This window comes from Megascapheus bottae, chromosome 5, assembly GCF_031878675.1.
Source record: "Megascapheus bottae isolate mThoBot1 chromosome 5, mThoBot2.hap1, whole genome shotgun sequence".
Lineage (NCBI taxonomy): Eukaryota > Metazoa > Chordata > Mammalia > Rodentia > Geomyidae > Megascapheus > Megascapheus bottae.
Window position 1 is genome coordinate 14,806,863 of NC_143513.1, and position 25,549 is coordinate 14,832,411.

Consider the following 25,549-nt stretch of genomic DNA (forward strand, 5'->3'; position numbering starts at 1 on the left):
GGGACTCCAATTGGAGCAGCCGATGCGGGCCTCACCAAGTGGAGCAGAGTGGAGGGGGGGATTGAGGGATTCCCTGCGCGTCTGACCGCCTCCGTCCTCTTCTGTTCAGGTATTTTCGCGCGCCCATGAATCCTGCATGTGCAGTGGGTAACCTGATTTTCCGGGTGCGGCTCCGGGGCGGTGCGCGGAGGTCCTCGGGTGTCGCCGTCTCTTCCGTGACATCCCCCGGAGAGGGGCGCACTCCGAGAGGAGGGCGGGGCGGGAGGAGGTGGGAGGAGGGCCCGGGGGCGGGGCGGAGCCGGATTCCGTGAGTCTATGTCAATGTGTCTGTCCTTCACTCCTCCATTGTCTGCCGCCGCCACTGCCGCCGCCGCCGTCTCCTCCTCCTCCACTGCCGCTGCAGGAGCCGCCGCAGCCCCTCAGCCCCGCGCGTCGTCGCTACCTCCTCGGACAGGTAAGACGTCACCCAGGTGAGGCCGAGACAACCCCGAGGGAGACCCGGACCGGGACCGCAGCCTCTCCCCAGGGTCTCGCATCCGGAGCCAGCGCTGGCGGGGAGGAAGCATGTGCCTCCCGAGGTGGCTGCCTGCCTGTCGGTGAGGAAGTGCCCGCTTCACCCCAGCACCACACACACACGATCGCCCCCCACCCATTGCGCCCACAGTGAGGACCCCGCCCTCCGGTCTCCCCATGTTTGGACGCCCGCGGAGACCCTGGGACCGCGCGCGCACGAGGAAGGGGGGGGAGGTGGACGGCCACGCGGTGGGCAGCGGCGGGTTGCACATGGTCTCGTGCGTGGCAGCGCTGGAGGCCGTCCCTGGGAAGCCGGTGCTGGGGTTCTGGGGTAGGGGTGCAGGCGTGAAAGCACCCTCCTTTGCGCGCTAGGGGAACGCACATGGAGGGGGGAGAGTCGGAGAAGCTAATTCTCTTTTGGGCAAGCCCTCTTGTTCCCCCACAGCCCCCACCCGGCACCCCCCCCCCACTTGTCATCTCCTCTTGGCCTCCGGTAGCTGTAGATGAAAACCGGACCTGATTGCCCAGTGGTTCCTGTTTAGGGGTGTTTGGAAAGCAATTTACACTTGCTCTCTCGCCACCCTTGGTTTAGGAGAGACAGCCTGGAGGGAGGGGGTGGGGTGGAAGGAAGGGCCTCTTCGCTCCGCGAGAGTTCCCAGCCTCTTTGTAACTCAGATGTTGAGATTTATGGAAATAGGGGGGGGGGGGGGAGTGAAGAGGGCGGAGATTAAATTGGTGTTGCTGTCTATATATAGTCTTAGATTAGCCTCTTAATCCAACCTTCATTCAGCTGTGTAGCTCCAGGGTTCCACCATAGGTCGATAAGGGATAAATGTGAGCACGTCGTCCTCCTGTGATCCAGACATGATCCAGACATGCTTGTTAAAATGTGTAAGTCTGCCACCCTTAGTAGAAGCACTTCCACCACATATTTGCATCCGCCATGGAAGCTTTTTTAGAAACTATTATTTACAGTTACATTGTTTCTCTCTACAGATTAGTACTGATGTTTCTCTGGAGACCCAACTGTGTCAGAGAAATATTTGAATAATTAGGTATATGGGTTTTGTTAAATATTTCCTGGACCTCTCTTTTCTTTTCACGATGCTGTGTGTGTGTGTGTGTGTGTGTGTGTGTGTGTGTGTGTGTGTGTGTGTGTGTGTGTGTGTGTGTTGCTCCTTCCTTTTTTTCCCAAAGCCTTTACTGAAAAAATAAAAAACACAGGGAAGGTGTTCATCATTATCTCTTCGTTTTAATTTTTTAAAAAAAAATCTTTCCATCAGTTTCCCATCTCCGTCCCTGCCCCCAACCTCCAGCTTCAGCTTTGGAAAAGGGGAGGGAGGAGCAGCTCTGTGCCAGAACGTTTCACATGAAAATGGTTTGAAATTATTCATCTCAATGTGTAACAAAGCAACTTTTGTTTGGTGATGCTTTAATAATGAAGAGGCTGTTCAAGCCAGGAATAGGGCTTTTGAGAATGACCAGTATTTTGTAACACTTAAGACTGCTGATGCTACCAGGATTACAATTGATATATAATGTATCATGCTAAAGGAACCCACAAATCTAAGAAAAGGCTGCAAGAGTAACCTAGACATGTGACTTAACATGTAACCAGCTGAGGCATAGGCAGCATTGAGGACTTGACTGCCAGTATTTCCATCTCTTATGACAAATCTGGGCCATGGTTATTTGAAGGTCACACCTGTTTGTCTCACTGAGGTTATCAGTTCCTAGAGGATAACAATTTATCTATTCCCTTGGTGCTTTCTTGACACCTGGTTGGTATTTAGTCCTCTGAATACGTGACTAAAGTTAGAGTCAATGACATGTAAGGACAAAGAAATTAACATTTCGCCTAGAGATGCAGATAAGTCATATATTGTGTTCGGATTTCTAGAAGCAAGTTCTTAATGGATAGTGCTCATTAGAGGGGTTACATGGATAGTTCTGTACACTTTATATATTTAATGTAGCAGTCAATAGCTAATGAGCTTATTAAAATGTATTCACAGTGAAGAAGTTTTATTGAAATAAAACAGCTCATCATATTGAGTATTTAGTCTGTCCAGATATTCTACCAGATGCTTTGTATGGAATTTAACCATTTGTCTTAACAACCCAAGGATTAGCCAACATCGTCCCTACTTATGAAAATAAGGGAAAAAATTAATTTCCTTATAACCACAGTTATGTGCTTAAATTAGAACCTAGATTGGCCATATTTAAAACCTTTTGTGTTTTACTTTTCAGACAGTAAGGGGAGATGACTGGCAAATGTCTTTTTACATATATTCTATATTTCTGAGTTTTTAACAAATGAGGATGGACATACTAACACATGCATAATAGAAATTGAACTATATACTCTTCTGAATATCTTTCAAAAATAATCATTTTTGGCATGTCTGAAATATTCTTCTATGTGTCTTATCACCTCTATTTCTACTACTATCACCCTGTTGGAGCGATTCCTTAGTACCAGGCTTCTCCCTCACATTTCTCAGTTGAAGGAATTTACTTCAGTGTTCACAGGACCGATCCTCCGTGAGTAGCCTCCCTTGGCCTCTGGCCCCTTGGCCCAGGAAAAAGTCTCCAGCTAGTAGCCCAAGCAGGCATTTCCAGTCAACCAGCCCCTCCTACCCTTTCTGCCCTAAGGTCACCACGTTACTGGTTCCCTAACCTACCAGTAATTTCCAGTTCTTTGTTCCTGATTTCTCTTCCTGGAATAACCTCCTTTCTCTTCCCAGCACCCATCTGATAAACTGGTCATCTTGTCACATTCTCCTTAAATGTTAAGACTAATTCAGTTTATTTCCATTTCTCACACTACATCCCTGTTAAGTGAATTCCCTGTATCAGTCAGTACCTGATGAGTTGAAAGCATCTGATCTCTTTAAGTTTTTTTAGGTGAATTTCTCAACTTGACTAATCCTTCCTGGGAATGTGAAGTGATGTGGCACTAAGCACATTCAGGCATAGCCATGGGGAAAAAAGTTGTGAAATGTTTTGAATCTCAAGTTTCTTGATTTTCTAATGAATGCTGTCAAGTAAGAAAAAAAAATGTCCTATGGCATAAGTGTGAATGTCTGCATATCATTCCCGTTTACTGTACTGAAGCCCCTGGTCTCCTGCTCCCTGCTTTAAGAGAGTATTTTCTTTCTATTTTGGGGTTGAATTTTAATCCACAGTTGTACAAAGGTAAAGATCATCTTTGAGGTTTGGATATTGCACTTACAAGGTTCTGTTTTCCTTGACATTTGATTTTACACTATTATATTTTTTTGGCTGGACACTTGGTGGTGGTAAGAATTTTAAAAACAGTTTTATATACAGTTGTGTTTTCAACGATCTTTTAACATAATAGGTTCTGAACTGTTTCAGAAGAAAATGATACAACATTTGAGATTCATTATAGTATAATTCTATGACATTGGGGGACAGAGACGTAAAAACATAAATGAGACAAAATAGACTAGATTATAACTTGTTGACATCAAATAGTAGCTTTGTTATACTATTTGGGGATATGTTCAAAATTTTCCATATGTTTGAACTTTTCCATAAGGTTTTTAAAATTAAAATTTGGAAGTATTTCAGCCCCTACAAAATTGTTGTTTTGTGTATTTTATATAACTTACTCAAGGAGTATGAATACAAATGTTCTTTCTTTAAACTTGAGTTTAGCTTATGCATTTATTCATTTAAGCAGTACCACAGTTATACCTAAATCTACAAAGGATTAGCTTATGAATAGTGCATTTCTATAAATACACCACATCATATTTTAACATCTCAGTACCATAAAAGCAGGTAGCATTACCCAGTGCCTGTTTCCTAGGTTTATGACTATCTTCCTGGCAATTCCATCCTTTTTTTTTTTTTTTTAGCAAAGTAATTTGTAGATAACTCTGAAGACAAATTGTACCAACATGTTTCAGTTTAGCTGAGATGGTCAAGATGTGAATACAGGGCCAGTACTGATTTTCCTCACTTTGCCTCATGAGCAACTCAGAAGGCATTCTCATAAAAGGATCGAATGTGGGCTGGGAGTTTGACCTAGTGGTAGAGTGCTTGCCTAACATGCATGAAGACTGGGTTTGATTCCTCTGTACATAAAGCCAGAAGTGATTCTGTGGCTCAAGTGGCAGGGTCCTAGCCTTGAGGAAAAAGCCCAAGGACAGTGCTCAGGCCCTGAGTTAAAGCTCCAGGACTGCCCCCCCCCCCAAAAAAAAAGATATATTGTGAGTAAAATCACTACTGTTAAGGAAAAGAACATGGCTATAGGAAAATCAGGATCACAGTGCCTGCTATGCTGTTGTGTGTGGAGAAAGTACTTATTTAGACACCTCTTTTCCAGTTCTTGTAACTTTGCAACTTGGGTTTGTATGTTTAAATGTTTAAATTTTTTTTTGAATGCTAGGAGTGTGATGCAAATGCTTACCTAGCATCCTTGTAGCGTAGGTTGGACCCCTAGCACCACTTCAAGCAATTATTTCCTATTTTAGATAGTCTCAGTATTATTTTTCATTTGTCTTTGTGAAGAGTTTTCAGAAGACATGATTTAACATAAAAATCTACCTTTATAAGCAGGTCATTCTCAAGAATACTTTTATTTTCAGCCCTCCCGACTCTAACCACATTGAGGCCACAGACATCTTCAACAAGATCCTGTAAGCAGTTAGGAGCCACGTGGAATGATTTGGCTTGTTCTAAATTTGGCATGTGTTGAGTGAAGAGTGCCAGGAATGCGCAGGTAGTCATAGTTGTAAGCTATCTGCTTTGAAAGAAAACTAGATTAAGATAGCTCACTGCACCATCCTCTTTCCAATGCCGAAGATAAAGTTATCATTAGTTCTTGATTTAATATTGGGCATTTCTTGGATTTTTTGTTTGCAGCAAAAACAAAGAAATATGCTGATATTAATATGGAAGTGTCATATCCCTTATTGTTGTGTTTGTTGATTGAATGGATCACCGGGCTTGAACTCAGAGCTTGTACTCTATCCTACAGCAATTTTGGTCAAGGCTAGCACGCCACCACCTTGAGCCACAGCACCACTTCGAGGTTTTTGGAGATCCTGGGGCTTTCATGGGGACTTTCCTGACAAGGCTGGCTTTGAACTGCAATCCTCCGATCTCAACCTCCTAAGTAGCTAGCTTTTCAGATGCAGCTGTACCTTTTCTTTGATTTATGGTTCTTTATAAGAAAATGAGGGAGGGGAACATGAGTGTTTTTCTCTGTGTACAAGGTAATAGAATGGGTGGATTATAAACAGGAAAGGGCACCCAAATGGATGGCGTAGAGGAAACTGCTGGTTAAAGGAAAAAGGATATAGCGCCAATGTTTGAGAATGTGAAGATTGTGGTTTTGTTCCTATTGAACCTATGCAGGAAATAATTTAAAAATGGGATCCAACAGTGTTACAGCAATCATAGTGCCATAAATTTCCTAATATTTGTATGCCCCTAAGAGACAGTATTTTAATTAAATCCTCTCGCTAAAGCTAAGTGGCTGCTTTCCTTAATAGAGCTTTATGGAGAGCTATTTGGTATTTTGGAGGCAATGTATGCTAATTCAATTCATCTAAGTGCTGAACTAGACCTTGAATTAATATTTATGCTCTACTCTATCTAATTCCAAACCATAAAAATCTGTGAGGCAAATAATGAAAAAGCTGCCTTCAGGAACTGTATAAATAACTTTCTACAACAGTGAAACAACTTGGGCTCCTTCAAAGAGCACTGGTCCTGTCAGGTTTTGGTCCTACTCTCCCAGCTATGTAATTTCCTGATGGGCAGGGATCTTTCTGCTTGCATTTCCACTGTACTACCAGTTTTGAAACCAAGAGCATCACTTCAAACAAATGCTTTGACTTCACCAGAATTTATCTGAGGTGTGGATTGGAAAGCCTGGATGCAGAACCCGGTTCCAAAGTGCTCCATTCTTCATGGGTGTCAAGTTTTAATTACAACTATAAAACCATATAGTTATTAAAGAATTAACAAACACAATTGCAACTCCAATGTATAGTAGGATATATTCTGACATACTAGAGATCACTCTGCTTATAACTTCTTGCTGCCCTCCTCGTCGTCCTCTTCCTTTTTTTCCTCCTTCTCCTCTCTCTCCTTTTTTGTTACTGCTTGAGGCAAAAATTTCATCTTCTAAAAAGTACACTGGTCACCAGTGGCTCTCACCCTCCAATCCTAGCTAATCAGTAGTCTTAGGTCTGAGAATCACAGTTTGAAACCATTCTGGATAGAAAGTCTGTGAGACTCTTACGCCAATTAGTCACCAAAAAAGCCATACATGGAGCTGTGACTCAAGTAGTATTGCAAGAGAAGAAACAGAACAAGCACCATGAAATTGATTTGATTTGGTTTTCGTTGTTCCTAGCTCCAGACTTGGTATATTTCACAAATTATTCCCTGTATATTTGAATTACGTTAAAAGTATGATTGAAGAAGTTTGTAGTACTACACTAGTCTTATCCCCACCCATACCTTTAAGTTGAATTTATAGGTATAATCTATTCCTATAAAATGGCTTCAGAGAAAGAAGTCTCATATTAATGGGTGTGCCCCATTTAATATCAGTCCATGTTCTTAAAATGTGGATAGTGTGTGTGTGTGTAACTTTTCAACTATTATTTCCTCTGCTAGACAAGCTTGAGCAGGTCCCCTACTGGGAGAATAGAGCAGAATGTGAGTAAACATTTGGATTCCTGCCCACACCCCTACCCACCCCGACCTATGCTGGGACCACAGGCTTATGCCACTGTACCTAGCTAATGAGCTGAGGTAGTTTTCCCCAGTTTTTTTTTTTTTTCTTTGACCAGGGCTAGCCTTGAACCTAGGAATTTCCTTGATCATTGATCATCACCTCTTGAGAACCTGGAGATTAGCGGCATGGTCCACAACTGTTACTATTGTGTTTTATTCTGTTTCTTCTATTGTTTATAGTGAGGACTTTTTTTTTCTTTAGAAGATTCCATTCCTCTCTTCTTTAAAATCTTCTACTATACTTTACTACTCTTAGTTTAATAGCTTATCCTCTGACTTCCCATTTGAACCAAGATACCATATTAATATAATATTAAAACTGATGATAGAATTGTATTGTAATATTTATGTATGTACTTCCCAAAGAACACATCTATAAGATGTGTTTACTTTCATATTGTTACAAATAATTAAGTGGTAAGCATTATCATTAATAAAATCTATAGCTTATATAATGAAATAAACTGGCATAATAGATACCAGATAATAAATAAACCCAGATTCTTGGAAGGTGTGAGCCCTCAAGTCAGCACTTTTTTTTTTTTTTTTTTTTGCCAGTCCTGGGCTTGAGCTCAGGGCACTGTCCTTGGACTTTCTCAAGGCTAGAGCTCTACCACTTGAGCCTCAGCACCACTTCTGGCTTTTTTCTATGTATGTGATACCGAGGAATCGAACCCGGGTCTTCATGCATGCTAGGCAAGCACTTTAACAACTAGGCCAAACTCCCGGCCCCAAGTCAGCACTTTTTAATATATGAGTTTACTCTATTGAAATTTCAGTTAAACAATGCATCTTTGAAGTCATTTTTTAAAAGTATTACCTTATAATGCCATTTATGGAAATCAGGCGTCTTGATTTACAATCATCCACCATTTTTATTAAAAGTACTTGACCTGATTACTTAATCTTGCTGTTTGTGTACGTATTTTTTTTTTTAATGAATTCATAACAGAGCCAGGCACTGGTGGCTCATGCCTGTCATCCTAGCTACTCAGGAGGCTGATCTGAAGGAACTTGGATTGAGGTCGAATGAGGAAGAAAAGCTCAGTAGATTCCACCTCCAGTTAACCAGAAAAATCCAAGGCTAGAAGTGTAGCTCAAGTGATAAAGCTTCTGCCTACTAAGCATAAAGCTCATGTCTGTTTTGCATGCATATTTTTCTCCTCACTTTTACTTCATTCTTTTCATGAGGTTGCCTTTTTGCATTTATCAAGACTGAACTGTGGGGAATTATTTCCCAATCATGGCTGACAAACACCATGGTTCAGGTAGTTTAGGTGTATATGTATTGGGTTAAAGAACCTCCTTTTTTGATCTACCAATGAAGGCATTTAAATGGTTTTTCCTTGTATATGGAAAAATAGGGAAAAAATTCATTAACCGAAGTATTTATTACAACCAGGTTCATAGAGTTAATTTGCTTTTTCCTTGAGTGTGCAGTCACCCAGCTGAGTTATTTCTCACATTACAGCAAAGCCAGGTCTGAGGGGCTTAAAGTTATAGAGTTTGGTTTCCTGGGCTTTTTCCGCTCCCTAAATCATTCCTCATGCCAGACTTTATTCCCTAAAATTCCTCTGGCTTCCTGTGTTTGCCTTTGCTTTATGTACATCTTCATTTTAATTTCTGAACAGTTTGAGAGTAGGTTGTATATACTTACCTCTTGTTTTAGTATTTCCTCAGGATAAGTTACTTTTACAACCGCAATGTAACAATAATACATTTACTATATATTATGTCTTTGTTGTATCATCTTTTAATCTGAAGTAATGGTTTTATAGAGCTATTGACATTTTTGAAGAATACAGACAAATTGATTGGAAGATTCCTAGGCAAGCATTCCTGATTAGATTTAGGTCTTGCATTTTTGTCTACAATACCACATGTGTCATGTGGCTTATCATATATCATGTTCTTCTCAGTGCAGATACTTTGAAGATACCTAAGATATTAACCCATTGTCAAGTACGAACTTGTCTTTTTACTCCAATGTGTATTGTTTCCCTTTATAGCTTGTATGAAGGTACTTTGAGGTTATGTAAATATCCTGTAGATTAAGTTCTTGTGCCCTGTGCAGGTTCTTTCAGATTTAGCAGGTCTTGCATGAATTACTTTTTAGTGTAGTAATTGCAGATTGATACATTTTTTAATTCATTGTTGTCTCTTGTTTATTAGTTGGCTTCTACTAAAACAAAAGCTTTCCTTTCTCCCCAGTTACTTCTTTTTGTGTACTGGTAAGTTATTTTCTTTAAATTTAGATTCCATTACACTTACCTATCTCTTCTACAGATGGCCAAAACTGCCAGCAGACATTGATAATTTCATCTCCCAGAGACCATATGGCAGTAATTTCTGGGTAAAACTACTGTTCTCATTCAATGCCTTACAAATAAAAGACACTGTAAAGTATACTTAATGCATCAATATATTTAAGCCACAGATGAACATGTAATCATTGAATATTTGCTTATTTTGTGGCATTGTTTCCTAACTTCTCAGGTTTTACAATTTCAGTTATAACAATGTTATCATGTAGACAAAAGTTCTGAAGGTCTTATCTAGAGCCAGGTTTTGAGGCATTTTAACATCAAAATTAACACATTTAGTTTGAAGAATGCAATAACATGGGCATTATGGGCATTTTGATGTTTACAAGTGTTTGATATTTACAAGTGTTTTATGCCTAGACATCTGCTATTTTAGGTATAAATTTTTTCTAGTGCTATAACTTTAATAGACTTTGTTAGAACATTTGATGAATGTTTTTGCAGAGGCTAGATGATTTTGATTATGAAGATGCTATAACTTACAAAATCCTGATAAGGGTATAAAGCAAGCTAATACACTATTAATATGGGCAACACTTTGTGCTGTGTTATTAGAGGCATATATTTAATTGATTGCTCTAGAGTGTTAATAATTTAAACCTTGAGAGCTAACATCATTTTTATTTCATTTGAGAGAACTTAGCTCCCAGAGGTGTCCTGGATCTGACATGTTCTGTAAAGGATTTCATGATGCTTATTCTGGCAGTTTTAGCTTTAATGGAAGGAAGAATCACTTATAATTATGAGTAATTTCAAGTTCTTTGTAGAGTAAATTATCTCACTCATTTTGAGTATGGAATAAAAAGTTCTTGAAACTTGCTGCTAAACACAAACTACTTTAGGGAATGGCTCATATTTGCTGAGCTTCTGTATTGGCAAAACATGTTCTACTTTGGAGGGAATACAAAAATCCCTATTTTTGTCTAAGAAAAAAAACAAATTCTGGGGCTTAACCTTAGGAGTCTGAACAATGTTCCTGAATGAGGGCTTTTTGGCTTGGGCTGGCTTTGAACCACAATCCTCAGATAACTACCTCATGAGTAACTGGGATTACAGGTATGAGCCACTGGCACCCAGCTTTAATTGATAAAAATGAAATAAAATTAAATATTTAGTTCTTCAGTCATGGTAGCCATGATTCCAGGGCTTGATGACCAAATGTATTTATAGCTACCATATTAGATCAGATAAAGAACAATTTCAGGTCTTTTAGATATATTGTTCTAGATTGGGGCCCCCACTATGATCTACTTTCTATTTGCATATTGTGTGTGGAAGCTTCTAACAATTTTGTGGTCCTTACCATAGACAATAAATGTTCATAAGGTTGTAATGGTAAATCACATTGATTGTATACTATATGCATACTATCAAGCCAGTTACCATAGTTCAAAAACCAGCTAAATCAGAAAAGTCAAAAGTATTTTAAGATGGTTCTCTGAATTATAGTTGTCTCCTTGTAGAGACAACTGGAAAGTTCAACCTCTGTCTGGTAGATCCTTTCACTGAATGGTCACCATGCAACATCATTCTACTTTGGTGTCTGGGGCAGCTAACAGGATTAGTGCCAAGAGATCAAGCCATGCAGCTGGTCCAGTGTCATGCCTGGGCAGAGGTCCTTTGTCCTTAAGGCAGAGGGAATCTGAAGTGGTGAAATAATAGGTACTCAAAAATATATTAATTGGTGGAAACAATTCATGAATAGTTTCATTTTTTTCTTTTTCTTTTTTTCTGTGTGTGTGTGTGTGTGTGTGTGTGTGTGTGTGTGTGTGTGTGTGTGTGTGTGTGTGTGTGTGTGTGTGTGTGTGTGTGTGTGTGTGTGTGTGTGTGTGTGTGTGTGTGTGTGTGTGTGTGTGTGTGTGTGTGTGTGTGTGTGTGTGTGTGTGTGTGTGTTGGTCCGGGGACTTTAATGCCCTAACATTTGAACCACAGTTCAACTTCCATAACGTTCCTGCCTGGGCTAGTTTCAAACCATGATCCTCATTAGCCTGCCAAGTAGCTAGGATTATAGATATAAACAGCCAGTGCCCAGCTACTTAGTTACTTTTAAGACAGGGTCTCAGGATGTCACCCAGTCTGGCCTGGAACTCTTGGTCTTTCTGCCCCCCAACTCAGCCTCCTTAGTGCTGTGATTGCAAATATATCTGCTATTTTCGGCTCCAAAGTTTTCGTAATGTTCCATACCATGGAGCTGTTCCTCTTTTGTGGGTCAGGAGATTATGCATTTTCTATGTGTTTAGTTCACAGGGCTATTGTTTTGCAGTGCTTTTTAAAATGTAATTTTATTATTAGAGTGTTGTACAGAAGGGTTACCATTCCATAAGTAAAGTAATGAGTACAATTTTTAGTTTGTTTTTTTTAAATGGGTGCCAAAATAATGATACGTAGGTTATACTCCATATGAATTTAACTTTAAGTACTTGATTAAACTCTAATATTTATTAACATGTCTGTCTTTATTTAGTTTATCTTATTTAGTACAATGTAATAAATTGTTTTTGACAGTAGCCTAATAAAATTGTCTTAATTAGTGTTTCTTTGTTATTTTCCCAAGCTTTATCTAGCCCTTTTTTTAAAAATTTAGGTTGCCCTGACTTCTCTTAGGGCAGAGCTTTTATAATGGCTCAGTAAGGACCTTATAAAGGCTGACCCTTGCTGGAACAGATTACTGTGTAGCATGGAAAGCTAAATTTAGAGGGAGGCTGTGCCTCAGCCCCAAATAGTAACAGCTAAACCATAGGTACTCTTGGTGAATAGATTATCTTCATTTTGTCTTTGGGTAATGAGGGGGTTTTTTTTTGTTGTTTTTAATTCAAATTTTGATGGTGTTTGTGTTGAATGTATCTTTATATTTATGTTATGCTATTCTCTACATAGAGTATTATGAGAATATGAAAAGTAAGCCCCTGTAATGGGGCTATGAAGAAAAACTTTAGCTTTTCCACTTGAGGAAGTACAAAAGTTCTTTCCTATCGTTTGGTGACATTTCTGCGTTAATTTAAAAGAAAGAAAAGGCAGAAAGATAGAGTTAATAGGAAATTCTGAGTTATCGTCTAGATCAAAAGTAAAAGTTTTAAAAAGACATCTCACATTTGAATTCCATGTGTGTCTGTGTGTATGTGTGTGATTAATTTTATTGTAAGGGTGATTATAGAGGGGTTACATTTATATAAGTTGAATACTTAGTTAAAACAAGAGTACATATTTGGGGCCGGGAGTTTAGCCTAGTGATAGAGTGCTTGCCTCACATGCACAAAGACCTAGGTTCGATTCCTTGGTGCCACATATGTACAAAAAGGCAGAAGTGATGCTGTGGCTCAAGTGGTAGAGCTCTAGCCTTGAGAAAGCCCAGGGATAATGCTCAGGCCCTGAGTTCAAGCCCCAGGACTGGCCAGGAAAAAAAAAAAAAAGGTACTTTTTGGAGTGGAAATAAAATGAGTAAACACTTATATAAGGCATCAATTTTAGTACCAAGTAAGTGTATTTAGGATTTGAGTGTGTATATGTGTTTGTTAGTCCCAAGATTTGAACTGGGTGTTGTCCCTGAGCTTCTTTTGTTCAAAGGTAGTGATCTACCATTTTAGCCACAGCTCCACTCCTGACTCTTTTTGCTAATTAATTGGAAATAAGATTCTCATGGACTTTACTTTCTCTGTTGGCTTCAAATCTTGTGGCTCTTGAATAGCTAGGATTACAGACATGAGCCATTGATGCCTGGCTCACTTTTGTATGGAGTAAATGTTTGCTGATCCATAGTAAATGATGAAAATGGCAACAGGAAAATTACTCAATGAGTTTTATAATATCTTTGTTTGTGCTGCATCCATATAGAAAGAGCCATTACTTATTCAGGTCTTGAATTCTGCTGTTTTCACTGACACATTGTTTTTAAGCTGTTAATTCTGACTTTGGTATCTCAAATCAAGGTCTATTAAATTTATTTTACTTTGTAGTAAACTCAGTTAAAACAACTACTTGCATGTTTGTCACTCTGTTATGCCTTCCATTTTTAAGAAATGATTAATTTTCCTATTCATGTATTGTTTTGGTACTGGTTGGGAATTGTACCCAGGCCATTACACATGCTAGGAAAGTGCTCAACCACTTGAGCTACCAGCCCTATTGAGTGCGTGTGCGTGTGTGTGTGTGTGTGTAGTTATTGTGGGACTTGAACTCTGGGCCTGGGCGCTGTCTCTGAGCTCTTCAGCTCAAGACTACCACCCTACTCCTTGAGCCACCGTGCCTCTTCAGGTTTTCTGGTGGTTAATTTGAGATAAGAGTCTCATGAACGTTAGTGCCTAGGCTGGCTTTAAACTGCAATCCTCAGATCTCAGCCTAAGTAGGTAGGATTACAGGTGTGAGCCACCACTCCCAGCTATATATTTTGGTTTTGAGTTAGGGTCTCTCTAACTTTGCCTAATGTTGACCTCCAATGCTCTGATGTATTTTTTGTTTTTCAGAAATTTTATGAATAAGCATCAGAAGCCAGTGCTCACAGGCCAGCGGTTCAAAACTCGGAAAAGGGGTAAGTTGTGGAGGGGTGTGTGTGTGTGTGTGTGTATGTGTTTAAAGTTGGATTTTTTTGTTATTTTTTAAGTAGTTGTGCAGAGAGATTTCAATTAAACATGTTAGTTTATGAGAATATTACATGTTGATCAATGTCCTTTTACAATTCTCCCCTAGCTCTTCCAACTCTATTCATCCTCTCAATTTTCCTCCATTTTTAAGGTTCAGATCAAAGTATAATATTGCAGTAGAAAAATTCTAATACTCAAAACCTTACTAATCTTCTGTTCTCTATAAAACCTAGTTCTCCACTCCAGCAGTAGAGCTTTCAGTTGCTCAGGTTTCAATGCCATTTAGCCTGAGTTATGCATTGTTACCCCTAAAGTAAAGGCAACTAATAAACTTGCTGTTAAAATACACAGCTAGCCATAGGACATGTCCACCTCAAAGCCTAGCTACTTGTGAGGCTGAGATCTCATGATTATCATGGTTCAAATCCACACCCACCAGGAAAGTGAGACTCTTATGTCTAATTAACCACTTAAAAATCAGAAGTGGAGCTGTGGCTCAAGCAATTGAATGCCAGCATTGAACAAAAAGAAACTTAAGACAGTACCCAGGCCCAGAATTAACCCCTGAACCAGCACATACACAAAAGAAAACTTAGTTTTTAACATCAGTGTTTGCTTTTAATTTTTAAGAAAATGTTGATGGCAGAGGTGACAATAGCTAGAACTCTACCACTTGAACCACAGCACCACTTCCTGCTTTTTCTATGTATGTGGTACCAAGGAATCAAACCCAGGTCTTCATGCATGCTAGGCAAGCACTCTACCACCAGGCCAAACTCCCAGACCCTCTTGTTTTGTTTTTTACTTCCTCAAAGTGCGTTTTAAGTAGAATAGAGTAGATGCAATTTGATAATAGTTGCAAAAATTTCCACTATGTGACTTTCTCTTACTATCCTTATCAGGAATATTTTAAACATGACTTTGTGTTGTCACTATTGCAAAAATAAATTGTCAGTTTTTCATAATTACATTTTCTGGGATATAAAAATAGCAGGGAAACACTTTCAAAGGGGAAACATTAGACAAAATTTTAAGGGCCAGGAGTGTGGCCAAGTAGTTGCCTAGCATGTGCAAAGAAGCCCTGGGTTCTATTCCCTGGTACCAGATAATACAGAAAAAGATGGAAGTGGGGCTATGGCTCAAGTGATAGAGCTCTAGACTTGAGAAAGCCCAAGCCTCTGAGTCTAAGCCCTGACACATATATATGTGTATATATATGACTGGTGTTTAGATTTAACAGTGACTGAAAAGTATATGAGACATAAATTATCCAGGCAGTCCCATGTGAGAATCATAGGAGTAATAACCCTCATTCTATGCCCTTGGCATTACCAGTACAGAGGGAGCCCTTGCAACCCATGTTTCATGCCACTTAACATAAAAGTAGTTCCATAGTCGGGCTCCAAACCATGGATGCATTGGAGCAGAAGTACTTGTGAGTCACTAGATAGCCGTGAGGCTGATTGTAACTTTTTCCTGTCTGCTGAGAAAAGCTGCATGTGCACAAAACATGAAGACATTGAAAGGTAACCATACAGAATTACTATTTGTACTTTCTTTTTTAAATCTCTAGCTATAAGTACAAATGTAGTTGTGCCACCTCCCTCTCTCTAGTGAGACTTCGTGTCAATCTCCACTCAATTCCCCATTGGAATCAGGAAGCAGTTATCTAGGAGGTGCTACCCTGCATGCATTTATACTCTAATTGTTCAAGTCACACACACAGACACAGATGAGGTATGAAGGAGTTATCAGGAATGAGCCATACAGTTCCAGACCTGGTTTCCAGCATGATCCTCAACCAGTCTGCTCCTGATTCACTGTAACCAAGCCTTGCAACCTTGCATAACAGCGGGCATGATTTGACAGGTGAGCTCGCCCTTGCCATCGGCCTTTAGATTGCCATGAGAAGGCTTTTCTCTAATTATGAACACATTTGCCTCTGATTCATTTGATGGTCAAAATTATGCCCCAAGAGTACTTAGAGAGCACTGAGGAGAAACAATTTATTTGCTAGTTGAGCTGGGTTCATAAACCTCATATCTGTTGGGGTTTTAAGCAACCCTGCAGTCATTTTGTGCCTAAATGCTGACAAAAAAGAATATTGTAAGAACTTCATATTCTGCTCTTCATTCTGGTAAATTTCCTTCTGAGTATGGGGTGGATTTAAATAAATGTCCAGTAGTTGTATACAACTGAAGGGGTGAAACTATTGATTATATGTAAAGGACATTTGATAGGTTATTTTCTGGAGATGTGTCTCAAAGTTTAAAAAAAAGTGTAGCCGAGCAGTGGCTCACATCTATAATTCTAGCTACACAGGAAGCTATGATCTGGTGATCCAGTTCAAAGCCAGCCTGGGTACTAAAGACTATGAGATTCTTATCTCAAATTAACCACTTAAAAACTGGAAGTGGGGCTGTGGCCCAAGGGGTAGGGTGGTAGCTTGAGATGAAGAGCTCAGTGAAAGCACTCAAGCCCAGAGTTCAAGCCCTATGACTGACCCCCCCCCCAAAAAAAAAAAAAAGTGTGTTTCTTACTGTTTAATGTCAAAATGTAAAAATTGTGTTAGGACACATTCTACAGAACCCCACTCAGACAGACCCTCCTTTCCTGAGACTTTTTTTTTTTTTTTTTTGCCAGTCCTGGGGCTTGAACTCAGGGCCTACACTATCATTGGGGTTTCTCAAGACTAGAGCTCTACCATTTGAGCCACAGTACCATTTCTGTTTTTTTCTATATATGTGGTACTAAGGAATCAAACTCAGGTCTTCGTGCATGTTAGATAAGCACTCTACCACCAGGCCAAACTCCCATCTCCATCAGACCCTCCTTTACTTTATGAGACATTCATATCTTGCTCATCTTGTATACTCTCCATACTTTTCTAGTGTGACTTGTGGGAACCTGAATGTTTGATGATTCCTTCACTTGGCTCTTGCTATGCTTTGCTAAACGAAGTATATTTAATAATGGATATGGCATTAATTGTATCAAAGAATAGGGGAAATAAGAAAGGAAGGGTAATGAATAAAATAGCAGACATCCAAAGTGACCATTGTACTCAGGCTAATCTCAGATTTGTAACTGTGCTTTTGGTTTTAAATACTGTTAGATTTCCAGGGCTGGGATATAACTTAGTGGTAGAGCAGTTGTCTACATTTGCATACAGCTCTTCATTTAATCCCCAACACTGAAAAGGTAAAACTTTTTCACTAAGTGGCATTAAAAACAAATTGAGAAACACATGTAGTATATGGTTAGGAAAATAAGAATTTATTTTAGTACCTTAGTGACCTCCTTGAAAACATACAGGTTAGGTTATTTATTACTTTATTAGTAAGTCAAGCAAATGGTTAACTAACCAGTTATTGTAGTTCTGATAGTAAGAATGTAGGTCACTAATGCACAAGCATAGTTGAATGTCAAGAACAAGCCAGTTTCTCTGTCAGTACAAGAACTATTATGACTGATGATTCATTGTCACATTTATGACTCACCATCACAGTATAAATTTGAGACCCTAATTATATTTCTCCTAACTCAAGGGAGTTTTGATTTGCTGAGTTGAAACCAAAGGAGGCATGGCATAATGTTTTAGGATGTTGCTAGCATTTCTGCTCTTTTAGCCTGAAGTGAAGAATACAAACTACAAGAATGTGTCACTGTTTCAAATGCTTCAATTGTCAAGCTATAAGTAAACTTCATTTAACCTGATTAATGCATCACTATTGAAATGTCCCAGTCATGATGTGTGATCTTTCTGCTTTTGCTTCTTCTCTTTCTTGGCATTTCTCTTGGAAAATTATAATACAAAAATGAAGGCCTATTTTTTTCCATGAAGGCAAGGTTTTAAGTTGTCTCTGAAATTCAAAACAACAAAAAAATCTTCCATGTTGGATCTTGGCACAGCTGAAACTTTTCCTCATTTACCAATTCATATTTCCCAGCGCTTCAATTTGTAATTTTCAAATAGTCAAAATCTGATCTACCACCAGAGTCAATACTCAAATATGCAGCAATGTCATAGTGGAGATGGCCTCAACTGAAGCTGGTCACAGGACTTGTGGTCTTTTGATTTCCTGTGTTCTGGTGTTACAGGAAAGGCAACATCTTTTTCCTAGGATGAAGAGTTACCCTTTGGCTAGACCCCGAGGATGAGGTGCAGTTTTCTTTGCCTGTGAGTTTCTGTAGCTTACAGATACAGTAATTCCCCTCCTCCAGCCCTCCCTAGAGTTCCTAGCCATTTCCCCTCCCCCTTCAACCAACAAGACCCTAATTATACTTTTTTTTTTCTTCTGTTGTGTTTTGTTTGACTGCATGATGTTTCATTTATGGAATCAAAAGGACTTTTTCTCTCTTGTTTATGGCAATTATTCTAGCTAGCTTATGTATGTCTTTATGGTATCTTAAACCCTGTGACTCCAGCTGGTACAATTAATGCCATTCTCCTGTTCTAAAGCTGATGTAAGTGGTGTTAACTACTTACAGCCCATCCTGTCTGCTGGAGAACTGCAAACCGTCAGTCTGCACAAACCAGACGGTGTGGTTTTAAAATGTAGTTTTAATTTTATCAAAATTATGCAAGCACATGGCTTAAATAGTCAAAGTTCTGTAAGACATGTTCTAACAGCAGCAGGTCTGTTCCCCCACAGAATAGAATCTCTTTCAACTCTCGTAAGTGCTGCTTTTGATATTTATGTCAATGCAGCCAACTAGCATTCTTTTTTTTTTTTAAAGGCAATTTATTTATTTATTTATTTATTTTTGCCAGTCCTGGGCTTGAGCTCAGGGCCTGAGCACTGTCCTTGGACTTTCTCAAGGCTAGAGCTCTACCACTTGAGCCTCAGCACCACTTCCGGTTTTTTTCTATGTATGTGGTACCAAGGAATTGAACCTGGGTCTTCGTGCATGCTAGGCAAGCACTTTAACCACTAGGCCAAACTCCCGGCCCCCAACTAGCATTCTTGTATGGTTATTTCTTGGTCCTTCTGTTGGAATTATTAAAAGCACACTTTGGTCAAGAGTTGAAAATTTCAGCATTTTCCCATCCCTACTCACTTGCATCTCTCCTGTCCCTAGACCTACAGTATCTTCTTAGTGTAGCATAAACTTCATCTGGACCAGTGTAAATAATTTATATTATTATGACTTTGTACATGCTTTTCATAGCTGAACTGTCTATTTGCTTATTATCTTTCTGAATATTATTTTATAATTTCTGGATTAAATTAACTTGTGTAATTTATCATCTTTGGATTTTATTTTCTATGCCTTGAAACTAATTCATCTTAGCTTGCCCCTTTATTATGTAAATCTTATAATGAAAGGCACTTTAGGAATTCTAGCAAGGGAGAATATACTGAAGGAATTCTTAGTCACAGACACACAAAAAAATCATCAAAAACAAATCATGGGGGCTGGGAGTTTGGCCTAGTGGTAGAGTGCTTGCCTAACATGCATGAAGACCTGGGTTCGATTCCTCCGTACCACATACATAGAAAAAAGCCAGAAATGGTGCTGAGGCTCAAGTGGTAGAGCTCTAGCCTTGAGAAAGTCCAAAGACAGTGCTCAGGCCCTGAGTTCAAGCCCAAGACTGGCAAAAAAAAAAAAATTATGTCACAGTAGTCTGGCTATTGTCAGACCTGCTATTGACTTGAAATGCTGGAAATGCTGTTTCTCATCATCCACGAAAATAATTCTTGCCCGCTCTTATGGGTTTTTTGTTTGTTTGTTTTATTTCCCCTCCCTACCCCAAGATCTTATGGCTTCCTGGATAGTTATTCTTTACTGTGAGTTTCAGTATAGTCTCGCTTTGCTTTGATCTTATTGTTTTGCCTTGGACCCTAGAATGCTAGGTGTTTTTCTTCAGAAGAAATTTTCTGTTGCATGAATTGGAACAATTCATATCATTCAGTTTCTTGATACTTGCTATTTTCATTTTGTTTTCCCTCACAACTTCAAAGAATACAATGTTCCCTAAATCTGTCTACAGGGATCCACTTTGACTGATCAGGCTAGGATCTCAAGCAGCCTATTCCTTCAGTTTTTTTCTTGCCATATTTTGCCACACTGTTACCTAGTTTTCTGTTGCAATAGGATATGAGCCACAGTTCCACTTATGCTTTTTTTACTGATAAATTAAGAGGTTTGAGGATTTGTCTATCTAATTTGCCTGAAGACCAAAATTCTCAGATCTTAGCCCCCTGAGTCACTAGGATTATAGATGTCTTTGGCACCAAGGCTAGGAATTCATTTTTATTCATGAAATATATTTATAGCATCCTTCCACCCTTTTCATCCTCTTCCCCTTTATCTCTCCTCCTTCGACATCTAGACAAAGCTTGTCTCTAGAGTCAAGACCAGAGTTCCTTCTGTTCTGTGATTTCCAGAAACAACATGCCACATCATGCAGCTCGTTTATACATTTAATTAGTGCCCCTGTGGTTGTTCTATATTTATCTAACCAGTGTTGACTGAGAATAAAAAACTATACAGCATCTGCTTTCCCTTAAATCCTCTGAAGTCTTTTCAGGTGAAATACTCAGAATATTTACTGTTTTCCCATATTCTCCTGAGTTTATAGTCAAGATTTCCAGAATGTGTTGGATGTGTGATGTTTCAGTAGACTGAATATGAGAAGTATAAGTCCACTTGTAGTATACGGGTCATGCTTGTAAATCTAGGAGGCTGACATGTGAGAATCAAAGTTCAAATCCAGTTCAGACTGACAAATCCATGAAGCTGTTTTTATCTCCAATTAATCAGCCAAAAGCTGAAGTTTAGGCATGAATCAAGTTGAAGAGTGCATTGAGTTCAAATCCCAACTGCAATATCAAAAAAATTAGAAAAAGATTTACATGAGTACAAATACTACTCTTCCCACAATACTGTTAATTCTCAGTAATTTTTTAGCTTAATAAATGTGCTAAAGTGTTCTGCTTAATTTCTGATAAAATCAGTGCCTAGAGGTACAAAGTCCATGGGCAAAAAAAGTCTTTGAAATCTCCGGTTAAAGAATTGCAAAGGCTGTATATATGCATATTTGGTTATTTGAATTCAGATAGGGAAGAGGGGAAAACAAGATGAGGGGCGGGGGTAAGGGGAGGGAAATGGGGACCAAGACATGAGAAAGGGTATCAATGCTTGTGAAGTAATGCACCTTCTATCTGGTGAATATAATGTAACCCTTCTATCAATTACAATAAAAAAAAATATGTGGAAAAAAGAAAAGAATTGCAAAGAGTCAAGAGGCCAAAAAGTTCAGGCATCTGCATTGCGGCTATAATATATCTACATATACTTTTCAATCTGTTTATATTTCTCATATATTTGGGGAATTATAGGAGAATGTTGAGGAATTGTGGAATCTGGATAATTTACTAACTGAAGCTTAGTTAAAATGACAACTTGATCTTTAATTGACATTTTTTTCTTTCATGGTCAGAGTTAATAGATTACATTGGCCTTGAACAAATGAACAATGATAAATATAATGGTTAAAATATGCTTATGGCTCCTTTGAATGGAAATAAACTATTGACCTGAGTAAGTGTTTAAACAAGAGTTTTCAGGACATGAAAATCTGACAGTAAAACTTACATTGTCCTTCTGATTCTCTATAATCTCTATAAGGATCAATGAAGAAAGTAAAGGGTGCCTTGTCTTTATGGAGAATATAATGTATAAAAAGGAATAATTTTATGATTTTTTTTGTTGTTTCAGATGAAAAAGAGAAATTCGAACCCACAGTTTTCAGGGATACACTTGTCCAGGGGCTTAATGAAGCTGGTGATGACCTTGAGGCTGTAGCCAAGTTTCTGGACTCCACTGGCTCAAGATTAGACTACCGTCGCTATGCAGACACACTCTTTGATATCCTGGTGGCTGGCAGTATGCTTGGTAAGCCCTGTAATGTAGCATCTTTTAGCAGATATTTGAATCTGTTTTAACATCTCTTTATGAGATAGAATCTTTATAAACTTAGTTTATAAACTTAGATTTAGTTGAGTTAAAAAATAAAGATAGGAACCTACTATTACTAAAGGCATGGGACAGAGGATTTTGTTAACATTATATCACCATTGTCCACTATGCTGTAACTAAAACCAAATTGTCCCATACATCTTTGATCCTTAAGTGCTTTAGCATAAGATTACCCTTTTTTTAAAAAGAGTAGGATAGCCAAGCACCTGTGGCTCACACAGGTAATCTTAACTACTCAGGAACCCAGGATCTTGAGGATCACAGTTTGAACCCAACCAGGCAAGAAAGTCTGTGAGCCTCTTAAATCCAAGTAGTCAGCAAAAATCTAGAAGTAGAGCTGTGGCTCAAATGGTAGAGCTCCAACCTAGAGTCAAAAAGCTAAGGGACAGCCCAGGCCCTGAGTTAAAGCCCTAGTACCAGCACAAAAATAAGAGTGTGGCAACTTTTCCTTTGAATCTGATCTCTTTTTTTTTGATTCTTGGAAATACAATTGCCAATAAAATTAAATAATTTCATCCATAAGTAATGAAATAGCTGTGGAATAAAATTTTTAAATTATTTAAGTGGAGCAGTAGCCTTGAGCTAAAGAGCTCAGGAACAGTTCCTGGGCCCAGAGTTCAAGCCCCACAACTGACCAAAAAAAATTATTTAAGCCCGATACCAGTTGGCTCATACCTGTAATTCTAGCTACTCAGAAGGCTGAAGTCTAAAGATCGCAGTTCGAAGCCAGCCCAGGCAGAAAAGTCCCCTTGAGACTCATCTCCAGTTAACTAGTCAAAAAACCATAAGTGGAGCTGTGGCTCAGAGACTGTGCCCAGGCCCCAAGTTCAAGCCTCATGACTGACAAGAAAAAATTCTTTAAATTCTGAATACTAAGCTAAAAGGAGTAAAGGTAGAAGAATGGAAATTATTAAAGCAGTGTAAAAATTATACCATACAAAGCAGGGGCATTAGATGAAGAGCTGGTCCACATGCTTATTACATATTGTAGCCAGTATTATTCCTCTCATAGTCATTCATACACCTGAGTTTTTAGGATTGGTTTGTATGCTGGCCATAGTTACTAGAAGTTCATTGTTTTGGGTCTATGGGTTTCAATTGTCTAGGGTACATGTGCAAGTATTTAGAAGCATTTTGGGATTGCCTTGGGAATGTAGTTCAGTTAAGCTATATAAGCCATTATGCAACAAACCATTTAACACAATACAAAATTCCCAGGCCTAAAGGCTATCAATGGTAGCATTGATAAAGACAAACTACTCAAATTAATCACTTTGACTTTGACACAAGGAACATCTCTAGAAGAAAGAATGGAGTCTATTTTGAATATAGATTTCCTGACATTTGTTGTGATATGTATTCCCTGTCATGCATTACTGGTTTCACTAAATGCGGAATTAGTTGTGTCATTTATGCAGATCACTCATTATTACTAGAGGTACTTGAAGTCCAAGTATAAAAGCTACAGATAGAAGTGGTGCTGTGGCTCAAGGGGTAGGGCAGTAGCCTTGAGCTGAAGAGCTCAGGAACAGCGCCCAAGCCCAGAGTTCAAGCCCCACAAACGACAAAAGAAAAGAAAGAAAGACAAAGCTACAAATAGCGGAAGTGGTGCTATGACTCAAGGGGTAGGATGATAGCCTTGAGCTGAAGAGCTCAAGGCCAAACGCCCAGGCCCAGAATTCAAGTCCTATCACTGACAAAAAAAAGCTACAGATAGCATAATCAAATCTTAAATATCCAGAATAACCATAATAATGTTTTGGTTCATTCCCTTCTAGCATCTCTTTTAACTTTGAAGAATTGAGCCATACTATACAAATACAATACTGTGGTCAGTACTTTGTATTTACTCAGCAATGTATTTTTTTGTTGTTGTTTTTTTTTTTTTTTGCCAGTCCTGGGCTTGAGCTCAGGGCCTGAGCAATGTCCTTGGACTTTCTCAAGGCTAGAGCTCTACCACTTGAGCCTCAGCACCACTTCCAGCTTTTTTCTATGTATGTGGTACCAAGGAATCAAACTTGGGTCTTCATGCATGCTAGGCAAGCACTTTAACCACTAGGCCAAACTCCCGGCCCCTGTATTTTGGTTTTTATACCCCTAAATGTTACGTTAGGTGATTGTCTTTTGTCTGGGGGGAGAATTGCAGCCAATGTGGTGTAAAAAATGTTTGTTTCAGAAGTAAAAAGTGATTGAGAACTTCAGTCTCTTCTCTTGTATGGTTATTAGAGGATTGGAACCTTGTTTCTTAAAAATGAACTTGTAGATTAACAATTGATAAGAGTATAGGTGTAATAATTCAAGGGATGAAAGTGAGGAATGGAACGAATGAGCAAGATAGGGAGAGAGTGGAAGTGTGCAGGAAATAATAGTATAAGAGCACAAAGAAATTAATAGTATTTTGGTAAGTAGAAAAAATATTTGTTTCCAGTTTTTATCATGATAAACACCATCAGCATCTAAATACACATCCTTGTGCTTTTTATCTGTTTATATCTTCATGTACTTAGCAAATGATTAATGTATTAGAGGATAGAGATGTTTCTATTTATTTGAATCTACCTGAAAGAAAAAAAAATAATTATCAGAAGGAGTGCTGTAAAACTGGAAGCTTAATGCTCAAGTAGTAGAGAACTAGCCATGAGTGAAAACACTGAAGAGCTCAAGACTCAGGGTTCAAAGTACCCTACCAGCACTTAAAAAAAAAAGAACTTCTTATCAAAATTTGTAAGTCCTTTTTGTGTCCAACTTTAGCAGTTTTTTTTAGGTCTTTGTCAATTAAGTAATTGATAGGTATTTTTTAGCTTACAGTGAGATTGACCACTTGCAATCTGATTTTTTAACTTTTAGTGTTCCATTAATTGTAGTATATTTTTTTAATCAATATACTGGCAGTCATCATTAGTCAATCATAGGGGATCTTGTTGTTACTGAAGTACAACTGTACAGAGTATTTTCAGTTCTATATGATATCTAGAGCACACTTAAAACTCTGTTGGCATTCTTGAATTATTTTTATTTCTTTCCTCTCTTGAGTCTACTAAGTTCTTCATAACTCTCTGGGGTGCCGCTTGTTAAACAACTCTTACTTTCAACCGCCCCAATATATTATAGCTGAAGTTAAAGGCCAGAGACCCAATTCTAGGGATTCTAGATGTTGGGTTGAGCCACTCAGCCCAAAGAATTTTAATGGAAGTAATGGTAGAGGGTCAGAAATGAATGATTAAATCGCCACAGAAACATAGGTTGGGCCAAAGGAAAAGTAAGCATTTCAGCTTATCTTCCTGATTTTCACATCAGCTTTAGGTTTAAACAGAGGAAGGTTTGGGGCAGGGATCAAGGTATTTATGTAGTTGGTCAAAGTGT

At 38.8% G+C, this 25,549-nt stretch overlaps 1 protein-coding gene across 1 annotated transcript in view; it reads left to right on the top strand.

Moving 5' to 3' along the window:
* Positions 1-347: 347 nt before the first annotated feature.
* Positions 348-25,549, top strand: part of Bzw2 (basic leucine zipper and W2 domains 2) — a 49,066-nt gene continuing 23,864 nt past the window's right edge. Inside the window, exons 1-3 of the mRNA XM_090332724.1 lie at positions 348-454; positions 14,084-14,148; positions 21,926-22,102. Coding sequence (XP_090188850.1) covers positions 14,091-14,148; positions 21,926-22,102 — 235 coding nt within the window. The 5' untranslated portion in view covers positions 348-454; positions 14,084-14,090. The remainder of the gene's footprint in view (positions 455-14,083; positions 14,149-21,925; positions 22,103-25,549) is intronic.